Source organism: Sylvia atricapilla, chromosome 2, assembly GCF_009819655.1.
Source record: "Sylvia atricapilla isolate bSylAtr1 chromosome 2, bSylAtr1.pri, whole genome shotgun sequence".
In the NCBI taxonomy this organism is placed as follows: domain Eukaryota; kingdom Metazoa; phylum Chordata; class Aves; order Passeriformes; family Sylviidae; genus Sylvia; species Sylvia atricapilla.
The window spans coordinates 45,258,306-45,272,548 of record NC_089141.1 but is presented as its reverse complement, the minus strand read 5'-3'; the positions used below and the strand labels follow the sequence as shown (position 1 = coordinate 45,272,548).

At 37.4% G+C, this 14,243-nt stretch overlaps 1 protein-coding gene across 2 annotated transcripts in view; it reads right to left on the bottom strand.

The window, feature by feature from the left end:
- Positions 1–997: 997 nt before the first annotated feature.
- Positions 998–14,243, bottom strand: part of WASF3 (WASP family member 3) — a 65,695-nt gene continuing 52,449 nt past the window's right edge. The window contains exons 7-11 of one of the 2 annotated variants that reach the window (XM_066313101.1): positions 13,884–14,001; positions 9,233–9,408; positions 6,240–6,503; positions 4,281–4,636; positions 998–3,589 (exon numbers count right to left, since the gene is read on the bottom strand). In XM_066313101.1, the coding sequence (XP_066169198.1) occupies positions 3,432–3,589; positions 4,281–4,636; positions 6,240–6,503; positions 9,233–9,408; positions 13,884–14,001 (1,072 nt within the window). In that variant the 3' untranslated portion in view covers positions 998–3,431. Of the gene's footprint in view, positions 3,590–4,280; positions 4,637–6,239; positions 6,504–7,174; positions 7,342–9,232; positions 9,409–13,883; positions 14,002–14,243 lie in introns of both variants that reach the window. The other variant, XM_066313100.1, reaches the window with a different exon arrangement.

Below are 14,243 nucleotides of genomic sequence, written 5' to 3'. Positions count from 1 at the left end.
TTTACAATAAAGGTGGTTTTCTTCTCCATTTATCTTGGTAAAGAGAAACCTCAAATACCCAAAAATCCAGTTCAGTTTAGTTCCATGAAAATTCTTTAAAATTCAGAGGACAACCACAAAAGCTGTAGAAGCAGCATGCTGAGTGACCATTAGTCCTAATTCCAACCGAGCTACAACAAGCTGTTATAAATGTTTTACTAAGAGAACCTTTGCATCAAAAAATTTCAAGCTTGCATATTCAGTTTCTCTGAAAAAATGGTGTCTAAGAATTGTGCTCTAAATTATTTGAATTGGGTTCAAATCAAAAAGTGGGAAATTTGAGACAGGTAAGAACTGACTGCCAGAGGGACTGGGGTTTTCAGCGGAACAGAATAAAGATTAATTTATTTTCCCAAGGAACAACTGAGTCTAAGATGCATAAACAAATCTGTTTAATTTACAATTAAGCTACTCTATTACACAATTGGTTTATATAAGTCCTTCCCAGTAGAACGGAAAGCATCTCCTAGCTTTAATCTGATTACAATTGAAAGATTAAAGTATTTTTCTACTGGGCCTACATGGGTTTGTACTTCACAGTATTGTGCTGGGTGTCACTAACCTACAAAGATAACTCCTTATTAAAAAAGTGGGCATGAAGACCTGCTGGTGTAGCTTGTATTTTCTGCCTTGTTCTTTCTGGAAGCAAAGCTGGCATTTAATGCATTTCACTAGAAAAAAAATCCCTAAAGTTACCTGTAGGGAAATTCATACTTGCTTAAACCAGTCAGGAACTTGGAATCAAGGCTGCAAAAGAACAGAGTAAGGATGTTAGCAGGAGCAGCAGTACCTCAAGGAAATCTAGTTCTGTAGACTCTATCCTTCATCCCAAGAACATCCTGCATGTCTTGGGATCAGAGATAGCATTTGGAAGCCTTACATTTTCACTTCTGTTATTGGTAAGTTAAAATAACGATCAACAGTGAAATCTTACTAACCTAAGGAAAGAAACAAAGGCTCAAAAGTGAGATTTTATTCATATTTGTTACTTATGCACAACCCGAAGTATGATAAAACCGATAAAAACAGCCTAGAATAGTGTTTACATCACTAAATTCAATTCACATTTCCTCCATAAAATAACAAAAGGAAAATGACAACATTGCAGGTTCAGAAAAACAGGTTTGGCTACTATGACTGAAAAATTTACACTAACTTCACTGGTCACAACTGATTGCTTGTTCAATGCTTATTATTTAAAATAAGCACAAATTACAAAATTTCAGACACACCCAACTTCTGTGCTCATAAAATATATCTTCTGTCATATCAAATTTCAGTAGATTGGAAAGAATTTTCTGCTGAGACAATTCATTTTAGCATGTATCAAAAGAACATCGAGAGTGCTCTCACCACCTATGCAGTGATGTAACACTGAGGTCCCAGTTGCACCTTCGGCTCCCTCTCTGAAGAATCATTTTGGAGGCCACTGTGCAAGCACACCATGATGGTAAGGACAAGCCATCTCCCACACAGTGATGAAAGCCACCATCGTGCTACAGCCTAAATTCTGTCCTCTTTGGTGGACACACAGACCTCAGACTCCAGGACACAGAATAAAGCACACTTCAGCTCTGCTTTTTAAGGCAAAGACAAAACCAGCTCCAACTGGGACGGGGATCAGCGAGTACCTTCAGGTGCCCCTGGTTACCAAGAGCTATGGTTGCTCACCCCCATGCAGAGATTAGTCATACTTTGTGTGATAAATTTTAACACCAGCCCTGAGGCAGCATGTTATCCCTCTACCATAAAGGCAGCCACCAGGGACTGAAAAGTCATTTGCAGATTAAAGAGCATTGCAGTAGCCAACAGTTTGCATGCAAACATCGTGTTAGACTGTTACATTCTCAGGACTAAAACAGTTAATGGTGTAAACATAGGTTAGACAATCACCTTCCATTTCTCTTTTTATTTTACATACTTCTTTTAAGAACAGATGGGGGGCCTCACAGAACAAAAGAGGTTTACCAAATGTTAGAGTTGGAATTACACAGACTTCCGTTATGAAGATTAGAACTGTAATCTGGTAAGGAAAGAACTCTTCCCCTGCTATGAATAAAATTTAGAAGCCTCATTAGGCAAAGCAGCAGCCTGACTCTTGGTCCAGAAAAGAAAAGAAAACAAAACGAACCATTTTAATACTGTACTGCTGATTTAAAAAAAAAAAAAAAAGGAAAACAAGGAAAACAGAGACACTCAAAGCAGACTTTACGGCTGCAACTATGCCTAGGAAAGGAACAAGAAAATGAGAATATGTATATACATGGCATAGTACCTCAACAGCCATCAAAACTGCTTTAACTGCCCATGTTTTATCCATGGGATGTACTGGGAAAGAAATACATTCAAAGTAAGAGTTCTGAGTCAATGTGCTACATGACTACACATGTACAAATCAACAATAACAGGACTTATTTACACACATTTATACCTACAGGCATAAAGACCAAATTCAATACTTGTGAAATGTATCTGATTGCTAGATCCAGACTGTTCCAATCTTTAGTAATAGCAGTAGCATCTCTGCACTGCAATAGCCACAGGGTTTCCATCAGGTCTATCCTGCATCTGGTTGATCTCATTATAAGACTGAAAAGCTCTACAGGTGTTTTCATTTTCATTTATAACATGGACATGCCTCTGCTACTCAGCAGAGACCCCCAACACTCTTCTCAACTCAAGCAGCCAGCAACTTCGAGCTGGTACTGTTACAGACATATCATGTCTGATCAACAAATGTTCTTCTTGGATCATGTGGGTTCATTCTTCAAAGTATACATTTCATCATCTGCTACATTTTTAAGATAAAAAGGAAGACAGTATAAAATCAATTCTGTATGCATAAAAACCTAAGCCCAGAAGTGGTTAAAAATAGACTAAGGTGGGCATAATTAGTACCTAATAAAAAAGCTACAAGTTACATTTCTGTAACTCAACACTTCACTCAAGCCATAGTTAGCTGCCCTCAAAGACCAACAACCAGACCAATTCACAAGTATCTAAGTTGCTTACATAATTAAAAGAATAAGATGTAAAGTCAAAAAAATATATTTTATCCCTTCAAGAACAGGAAAGTAAAACAAAATGCTGGTTCTGTAACAGTGCAACAACTGCAGCATATTTTGCACGCAGCACAAGAGTTGCTACATTTAGTGGCACTTAAGTATTATGCAGTAAATACTGAAAGTAAGACAAGTTTCTGATCTGCATAAGCATAATCACATCATTATTACCAGAGTTGCTAAGCTACAGCATTCTGAAAAATACCGATTCAATTTTAGCACTTCCCTCACTAGCCTTAATACATGTCAACGTCCTGCTTTACATCTCGCTAACAAAGCAATCACTGAAGCCAAGTGTTTAATGCAGTTGCCAGCGGGCCTGGAGCACGTTCAATCTGACCAGTCGTTCTCGTCGAACTCGGAGTCGTCGTCGGAGTCGCTGTACTCCACGGCAATGCGCCTTGACAGGATGGTGGCCACGTCATTGCCAACCGGCTCGCGCTTCGCCTCCTGCTCACGCTGCTCCTGCACCTTCTTCAGCTGAATTCCTGCACAGACAGATACTCTCAGACTAAGCTGTCCAGGGAAGGGAGTTCGCATTTGACACTGTTACTGGTGAGTCTGTTGTATACTTACAAAATACTCAGGAAGAGGGAGGGGAAAAAAGAAAGATAAGAGAGCCTCCTTGAGCAAGGAAGAGGGAAAGACAAAAAAGGCAGATGGGAAATAATTCTCAGAGACTGAATACTTCTGAATTTCTAAAGCTGTCAACATGTTGAAGCTAAGACTGTACAGGTCATTTCCATCTGAACATGAAAGTTTTCAAAACTGTCTTGGGAAATACTATTAGACCTACAGCTCCATATTGAAAGCGAGGTCAGGAAGAGCTGTCACTGGTTAAAAAAAAATTAGTGGGCTGAAGCCTGGTGTTGGGTAATTCAGTTCTTCTGAACAGAAGCAAAAATCCATGTATATCTACTGGCACTTTACATAACAAACACAAGTGCTGTGTTCTTTAGATTATGTCCACACAAACACCAGAACATGCCTGACAAAGCCATGCATCTTTAGGTGTTAGAAAATGATCCAATCTCTGGCTGACTAATGTCAGAATAGGTGTGCAGTACCTGTGGCTAATGAAATCTCCCAGCTGGGAAAAGAAGCCATAAACTCATTTCAGTGGAAAACACTGTGCTCTCACTGGAAAAAAGGAATACCTACAACTCGGTGTGCACTTACCCATCCTGATGGCAGCCAGAAGATCGCTCCGTGCATCGCTCATCGGTGCCTGCTTCGCCTCCGATGCCGGAGGAGCGTGCATAGGGGAGGAAGAGAGGGATGCACCCGCAGCAGGAGGGCCTGGAGGGGGAGGAGGCGGGCCAGGAGGAGGAGGAGCAGTGACAACAAGCCCACCAGAAGGAGTAGGATGAGTAGCTGCATATGTAGAGCTAGTCACCAGTCCAGAATGGGAAGGTGGCACAGGAAGCTGAAGGGGACTAACAAATGCAGTTTGCGCTGAAGGAATCATGGGGGGAGGTGGTGGAGGGGGAGGACCTGTAGGATTGTAATAATCCACCATCTGAGCTGGGAGCATCCTATATAAAACAGAACAAAAACATTTAATGCATTCAAAGTTAGGACTTACAACATTATCGCCCCTAAACTGCACTCATCCAACCTCAGGCAAAACAAAAATCTAAAGCAACTCAGACTGGTGACTTAAATATGCAAGTGATTATACATGTAAGGATTGTCAAATATTACTAATATATTAAGATTTAAGACAAACGTTGAAGTTAAAGGCTATGTCCTTTCAGCAAAGTGAGCTTTTTATCTTAATTCTCCTGCCTAGTTAAGTATAAAGCTCTATTTCTTATTAAACATCTACTCTGTGGGACTGTTAAGTACAAAGTCTTTGATGAAGAAGGGACCAAGAAAACTGCAGACTACACCCTTCAATTCCACAGAAGGTCAAGAGGTAATAGAGGACACAGACACGGAGAACAATGGAAAGTATGAAAGGAAAGATTTACCCAAGGTATCTCGTGTGCTTCTTTAGTCAAATTTATCAGTTTAAATACCATTTAATTAAATTGATACATTTGACTGATTCTTTAAATAGGAGCCACAGGGAAGACCTCATTTCTTTGTTAAAATGTCATTGAAAGAAATCTTAATCAGAAAATCAGAATTGGTAAGAGCTATGAAGTAGGTAAAGAGATAGGTACAGGAGACAGGACTTGAAGCAAAGTGGCCAATGACACTACACTGAGTGACTCACAGTCGGGTGTGTGACAACTGAAACCCCCTGACAATGGCCATGGACCTGAAGACTAAACACAGGAATGTGTTTACACACTGGAAACAACAGAAAAAGGGCAGGCTGGAGCAGTCACTCCTGACTGAGTCATCTGCACCACAACAGCCATGATGAGGCAAATGCTATCCCAGGATGCATCAAGCAAGCATGACAAACCTTGGCTTGCATATTAAAAAACAACACAGGCAAGAATGACTATAACTCTCCTGGGGTTACAACTTGAAAGTTTAAGCTATTTATACAAAAGATCAGATACAGACTCATTACAAAACAGATGTTTTCTTGCTACAGGAGAACCAGAACTCTGGAGCATGCATCCAGGCTTGAATACATTCAGGCAAAATATCTACACAGGCATTTGATAAATCTCTGTCTTGAATTAAAAAGTGGCATTCCTCCTGTGCCAGTACAGAATTTGTGTCTGAGGAGACCCCTTCCAATTCTGTCACAAGCTTCTCTAAAAAGGCATTTCAGGGATGCAACAAAGACTGCCAGATTAATCACAATCAACAATACTCTTTCTGCACATTTCCTGAAATTTAAAGTATTTTCCAAATTATCCTGTAACTACTTGCTACTTTAAAGGAAAATTATCTCTTCTTCCATATTGTATTAGGCACCCTTAATATTTTAAAATCATACTGACTTCACCAATACACACTTCATTCAATACAAGCTTGATTATTTCTGCTTTCACTATTTTCTTACTTAAATTCAGTTCATACATAGAAATTACACTAAATTGCTTCTGTCCTCCCCAAGGAGGTAACTAATGTATTTGGGGTCTTTTTCTCTGACGCATTACACGTTACGATGGTTATGAAAAACATGCATTCCTCTGGTTTTGCCAAGAATCCACTAGAATAAATCGGATTTACCCATATTCTGCTGGTACCACAGGTACTGAGCTGTGCTGGGCATCTGAAGGCTGGGGTGGAGGGGGAGGTGGTTGCTGAGGTCTGTTTAAAGTGGCATGTCGTACAGTGGTGGAGGGTGGTCTGTATTCGTGCTCATGGCTCTGGGGTGCTGCCATGTACTGTGGACCATCTCCTGCTCCATAGGAAGGCATTGCTATCTGCTGATGGAGGGAATGGTTCGGAGTAGCAGGATAAGAATAATCTGTAACATCAGATGCATGGGACCTAAAATTAAAGTAAATTGGTACAGAAGGACAGATTGTGTGAGTGTGACAGGGCATTATCTAAATAACTGACAAAATAAGCTGAAAAGAATACAATCAGCATTATTTTTCTCGCAAGAGGATTCCCTGGTTTATCAAGCACCACTCCCTTTTAAGTCCACAGAAAGCACAAGAATTTTAGTAGCCATAAGGAAGCTTATGGTTTTTGTCAATGATTTTGACAGTCCATTGTTTGAAATGATAATACTTACCAGCCTGCCTCAAGTTAGCAATGGTAGCAGAAAAAGAAAAGCAATACTACAAGCACTTGAAATTATGCAAAAGAACATATTTTACCAATGCAGAGAAAAGCAATTTCTAAAGTTAGAAAATGCTTTTTATTTTGTTTGCACAATTAATTTTGTTGGAAAGGCTTAAAGAAACCGGGAAATGTAAGTATTAGTTGAGCAAAGAGTTCATAAAGATACAAAGTCTAGGATGCTCTGTCAAATAAGCCCAAGAGAGGGAGCAAAAGGATCTTTTCATCCCTTTACTGTGAAGACTTGTTTTAGTAATGAACAGTGGTGCAGCCTGGCTTTTAGTGAGCACAGTGAACTGATGCACTTATCTGTGAGACCGGAAGCAAGGTAAGCAACAAAAAGCCAGGGCTTTGAGCAAAACAAAACAACAAACCCTTTGGGCATTTTGTCCTCTTTCATGCTTCCTGCCTGTTCCATTTTCTTTGCGTCACTCATGAACTCAATGCCCATTTTCCTTCTCTCCCACTCTTCTTTTCTTGTTCTTACTTTTCTCACATTAATTTGCTGGTTTCTGTTTGGATTCAGCTTGTGTTTCTCCCTCTAAAGTACAATAAGTGTAACAAATACATTGTAAATTGCCACAGTCCAAACGCTGGCATGTCAACATTTAATGCTTTAGTCTTACAATTAGCAACATGACCAATTAGCAATTACAAGAAGAAATACAACTTTTTTTTTAACTTTAGCAGTAGAAAAAGAAGTCACAGAATAACCAAATACACTTCTTTGGGACCTGACTTACAAAATACTGCTCATGCAGTAGCTGGCAGCATGAAAATGTCTCTTAAACCAGTACATATTTCTATATGTATGGGCTTTTCATAGCTTAAGACTATTCCAAGCTAAAAAACAGAAAGCTTCATCTCATCCATACCATTCTCAGAATTAACCCTTCACGGATGTAAAACAGATTTCAGGATTCAATCTCAGATCTTTGATTCACTGAAATGTAAAGTACTCCATAATTTATAAAATATAAAAGGCTTATGTAAGTACAAAGTATCTGTGACATAAACAACATCAAAATCCAACACAGAGATGCATCCTACAATTTGTGCTTTAAAAAAACCCCACAGATTGCAAATACCACAGGCATCTGGAAACAGCTAAGTAGATGTTGACACTGCTGGGAGATAAAAACAAATTATTTTCATAAGATAATTGAAACTAAGGAATCCTGGAAGCAAGGTGATAAATCTGGGGAAAAAACAAAAAAACCCAAAAAAAACCCAAACCAAACCAAAAACAAAACAAGCAAACAAAACAAAAAAAACAAACAACCAAACAACCAAAAAAAAACAAAAACAAACCAAAAACAAACAAACAAAAAAAAAAACAACACACCACCCACGCCATCCTCTCCTGATGAAAAAAACCACACCTTTTACTGACCAACCTATGTAAAGCTTGGTCAGTCTGCAGGGTTTCATTAAGACTAACAGGAGACAAAGTTTTGCATTAGAAACTGTAAAATAAAACCAACCAACCAAAGGTTTTTAGACCGGGAGGGAGTCTGAATACATTACTGAAAGACCAATAGCAATATCAAATACTATGTTTTAATCACAACTTAATTACTTTTCACAAAGACCCCAACATTACAAAGTTCTGAGCAGATTTTTTTCTTTTAAATTGATCTCCACTGGACTGTGGACTTGCAGTGATAGCTGCCTCCTCAACCTAGCCATTCAACAACATATCCACTTTTTCCAGTCGACTCTAATAATTTCTATGTTAATTGCTAGCACTTAATCAGAACAGACACAGGAAATAAACTAAGTGGGAAAATCCTTTGGTGAGGCCAGAAGAGTGTAAAAATGATGACTTCAATGCACATCAGGTAACTCCCACAGAGCTCAAAGAGAATCTCAGTCAATGAAAATGAATTCTGCTGTGTATCTCTAAGCAGAGATTTTGTTATTTCAAGCAATAACATCTCCTCTGGTTGTGTAGCTTGCTTTTCAGACTAATGTAACATCAAAAAGCTGAACTCCTCTCCTACTGAAGCATTCTTTACAGGCAAATGTATTCTCAACTGAGTAGATCACAGAAAAATATTTATTAAGCTACCAGCAGAGCACCACACAACAAACTAGACACTAAGGAAGAGCTACTGACATTATCTAGCAGAGGCTTAAATGCTTTGTAACTACAGCTACTGAACATCAAATATAAAGCAATGCAGCAAACACTTCTTTCTCTGCAACACATAACATCATGATGACAAAATGCTCATTCGAAGCTGAGGAAGAAAAACACCGTTACAGAATCTGTTATGTCAATTATGCTTTAAAATAAACTTGAAAAGAATGTTTTAAACATGCACTGTATGTTTTGTCTAACTATTCCCATCCTGTAAAAACACCTAGTTCTATTCAGTATTGCTGAACATACAACTGTGGTATAAGAAACAGCTTTGCTGTAAACAGACCTAGTATCTGGGGACAGTGATCCCTCGGAAGATGCTCCATGGTACACACTTTGAGACAACCTGTTGTCAGGTCTAAGCTCTTTGTCATATGCCATCATATTCCACTCTTGGCGTCTGTTCCTGGCTTTTCTAACCTTTTTCACCTCACGGGTGGTGCCATCTATACGTTTTTGCTCCTAATGTCCAAACAAAAGAAATAAAGCATGCAAAGAGAGAGAAAAAAGGAAAGGAAGAAAGCTGGTTAAAATGCAGTTAGAGTGCATGAAAATAAGACCAGATTTACAGATGAAGTCAAGTCTTCATCAAATTTCTCTGCACTGAAAATAAAGATCTCCTTACACTATGAACCTCACTAGTAGCAGTACTTTTGATTTGCCTTTGTTCTGTAGGATGCATGTGCTACTGTGATGCCAATCTCCTGTTTTTCCTAATACAGAAATGTGACCAATTTTAAAAGCCAGAAAGCTGAACAACTTCTGGCATCATGTCTTTTATTTAGACCACCCTGAAGCACTTGTAGTTTTCATCTCCTGAAACTCAAACTTCTGAGAATGTAAAATAAGCTCAGGGCTATTCTGGGTATTCATTATGGTAACAATCAACAGGGCCTGGGAGAAATTGGACACACTTTTCCTATTCCATTCTCTATGTGAAATTATTTTTGTTTTAACTTCCTCTCTCTTCTTTTATTTAATTGACTACCACAATTCCTCCTAGTTTCTCCTCATCGTTTCCCATTATCTGATATAAAAATGAATTACACTAATTCTCTCTGCAGTGAGTCACTGATACTCAGGCCAGCAGTATATACTACAGCTTGATAGGTTCATGACAAACTTGGCTGCTTCTATCTTCCATTATATCAGGCTCAACTAATGTCAGTGTTTATCATATCTATTTATCTTTACCTCAATGATAGCAAGATCTCCTAACATTGGGACCCAATGCTTACATTCACATCTTGGAAATGTTGCACTCACCTACTTCTGACTACTCAGTATGAATATAAAAATCATACTGGTGCTTCAGCACAAAAAATGAACAAGATTGCTCAATTCAGACTGAGAAGGGTCTGCTACTCCTTTTCTCAGTATTAATGAGAGCATGGTGGTTTTTTTTCAATCAGCTCTGGATCGCACACCTTAGAATACATGCTTTTTCTATTAGATTGGTATTAGACTTTTGGCTGCTAAAAAATAGCTTCTCGGGAAAAAATTATATTGCTATTGTGAGAATGCAGTCACTTAATTATATTGAGAGAAGAGCTTGGTCAAATTCTGGTAGGCAAGCCTTTTACTGAGGATTTCTAGACCCACAAAATAAGGGATAATAGTTGGAAAGCCAGCTCAACAAAAAGTTCATCACAGATGAACACAGGTTTTTTACTCAAACTGTCAAACAGCACTGGGTAAATAATTCTGAAATAACGTGTTTGGCATTACATAACTAACAAAAAACTATCAAATGGCTTACTTGCCCTTGTTTTGGATCTCTTGGTCATTCATGCACATTTGCATGAGGGACCTGCTGACCCTACCAACATTTAGAATGACAGAAAAGACTTCTTGAAGTTCAACACTCCAGTGTTTTGACAACTTGCTCATTTCTACAGTAAACAGATCTTTGGTCTGATTTATGTTAAATAACAATGACCATCTTGGTTCCTAATCAGTTCTCCCAAAATATTTTTCCTCCACAAACTTTTTAGAATCACACTCTTTTTATGTCTGATAACCACTTTTGCACATCAAATTCTGCCAATACAGAATTGGAGTAGAAAGGACACAGATCCAGTAATGCTTTATTTTAAATATATAAAGTTTTGGTAATTGCCATGGTTGAATATATGCTTGTTAAAAGCTTTTCATCTGCCTTTTGCAATTACTTGCTGCAAATGTTTGGGGGTTTTTCACTTTTTGATTTTTATCCTGATTAATATTTTAAGATTTTGTTACCTGAATCATGTTATATTTGGTAGAAAGCCCAAGTAAGCCTTTTCACTGAAAACACTTAGTTTTGTCTTCCTTCAGAACAACAATTTTGTCATCTAGGGGTCACAACTACACATTTCTTGCAAGATTATACATAAAATAAATATCAATCTTTTGAGCAATACATGATGCTGCTTGGAAGACAATCATTTTGATATAATGCCTGTACAATCATGAGTGCTTACATGACTACTTACAGTTACTGCCTACTATTTAGAAGTTTAGTTTTAAAGAGATCACTTTTTTATGAAAAGGTAAATACATATGGATGTATAAAGAACAAAAAAACAAACACAAAGCTTAGCTGGCTTTTATTGGATCAGATTTCAACTGGACAGGTTGTTCCAGACCAGTCTCTGTAAGCATGCTAATGAATAAATATACTTGAATCCTTTTTACTCAAGCAGTACTAAACCCTACTGGTAGCGATATTTTGATTAATTATTTTATCAATACATCTCTAAAACATTAAAAACAGTGGGGCAGCCCTATTACTAGCAGCTGACAAAGCTACATGTAGCTCTAAGAGTAGTTTTAATTGCTCTAGTAGCAGTTTCATTCCTTTGACAATGATGACAGCTCTAGCTTTACTACTCAAGGCAAAGATGACAGAGCTGCAGGGGAGCTGAAGCCTTTCTAGATAATTACAGCTGGAAACAGTTCTCAGAAAATTAAAGTAATATTAAGAGGAGTTACTTTTTTTAAACTAAGTATAACAGAAGCTGTGGCAGACAAGTGGGTGCAGTAGATTAAGCCAGAAAACAGGTACATAATTCATGTTGGCAGGAAATTATTTCAGCAAACACAAAACATATTAGAGCCTTCAAACGGGGTTGAGTTAATTGCAAGTTTGATATTTGCATCAAGAATTAGCAAATGATATTTCAAGCATCTTAAAAAAGAATTAAGAGCTAGTAATAAAAAGTAGCTTCAGCAAGTATTTGCAGTACTTTCAAAAAAATGGAAGCACGAGCTTAGAGTATTTTCCTGACCACAAATTCATAAAATCCTACCAAAACACAAGTCATCAAGAATGGTTTCTGAAATACAAGCTTTCCAAATTTAAAAAAAAATTATTTGCTTGAATAGCTGATTATTCTCAGATAAAAAGTTGAAACAATAAAGAGCAAAGTTGAACAACTTAACTTTGCTTAATCACAACTGCCCTATCTACAGTCATTCAATTTAGAGTACTACAGATACATATCAAGTCAAAACTACACTAAAGTCTAACACACTGATCTACAGAAAACAAAAAAAATAGACTACACAGATTTTAAACTTAAAGACTTAAAATTGCATTTTTCTTCAGAAAAATGTTCACCTGAAAGAGCCAAATCAGAGGAAGTCTGTTAAATATTTTCAATTAAATTATACAGAAACAAAAAGCATTGCATTTAAGGCAAGAAAATTAAACTCCTCACAAACTCCTGCTGCAACAGCTCAAGCACATAGGGCAAATTACCAAAATAATACTGGAAACTGATTTTCTGGTGCAGGGACTACTCTCAGATTTTACTGAGCACCTGAAAAATTGAGGCTAAAAACTAACTGTATTGGGTCAGATGAGTACGATGGCATTTGGATGTCTAGCTTGTACTTCGCTAAATATTTCACCTGCACAGTTTCTCAACAATGATCAAGTTTTGTGCTTCTGTAGAATAGAAACTGAGTAAAAATTTCTCATTTAATAGATTGAAAATTTAAGTTCAGCTATCAAATTGCTAATAAATGCTCTGGATTCATTCCTGGTTACTGCTGCCATAAGGACAAAAATAAAAGAAAAAGGATATTTGGTCCAGCAACCTGTAGAACAAAGTGTGCCTGGGTGACATCTCATCCAAACCATCCTGCTCTCTAAAGGACCCAGATCATGAAATGCTTGAAAACCATCTTCTGGAAAGCCAAACCTAGGATTTCTTCCCATCACAAAATGAACTTCATCCACCCAAACTCAAGTCCATGCTGCTTTCTTCCTAGTTGGACTTGGCATATATTTAATCAAATCGAATAGCACTTCAGCCAGAATTTATCAAGGGGTATATTTCTGTGATGTATGGCTACATTATTGGAATTGAGCACATTTGCATTTGTAGACTGTAATAAGACAATTAAAATCTACAAAAAATAAACCATGGAGAGAAATAAGCAGGATGTGTTGCCTAAGTTAAAGTCTAAAATCAACTTTATATATAAATAAAGTAGTTTTATAGAAATCTTTCTAAAGGAATAAAGAAATGTTCAAGTGATTTTATAAATTGTTATAAAAGCATCTGTGTTTTTTCCTTTAAAATCAGAATGGGAAAAATGGGAAATTGGAATGGAAAAAAATTCTAATTCAAACTCCTTTCCTCTCCCATTACAGTGTCTTTTTCTGGAGCACAACAGGGCCATTTTTCTGGGTACCAATAGGCAGATACTGGCAAAGGATTCAAGTAAGCATCTTGGAAGATAACCACAGCACTCCTAAAATTCAATCTGCTACCTTCTTAATGTAGAAAGGATAGGCTATAAAAATGAAATGCACCAAATCTACAGCTACACAAAGAGGAACAATCTTTCCATGCACACAAACTAAGTATGACTTGGCAATTTTTATGCCTGGACAACTGCACATAAAATTGTAATGTATAAATGTGCTATTATGTTTCTGCTTTTACCTTTTGTCTCCTCTTCTCTTTTCGCTTATCTTCAGTATCTTGTAACATTTTTTCTTTCCAAAGATCAAAAAAATAGGAAGGATCGGTATAGAACTTCAATCCATCTTTCTTATCATCCCTGGAAAGACAGCAGAAGAAAAGCTAAAAATACACAAATTAGTATGTTTTAAATCCAGAAAACTTATCTTGGATGATCATGCAAGCCTTAAGCTGATCAATAACAACTTGTACTTATGGACATCCATAAACAAATACCACCACTCTCTGCAGCAGCAGCAAAAACTTCCTTTGGTCATAAATCCTACACATTTACCTTCCAATTAAAAATTCTTAAAAACTAAATACACTGCAAATGCTGTG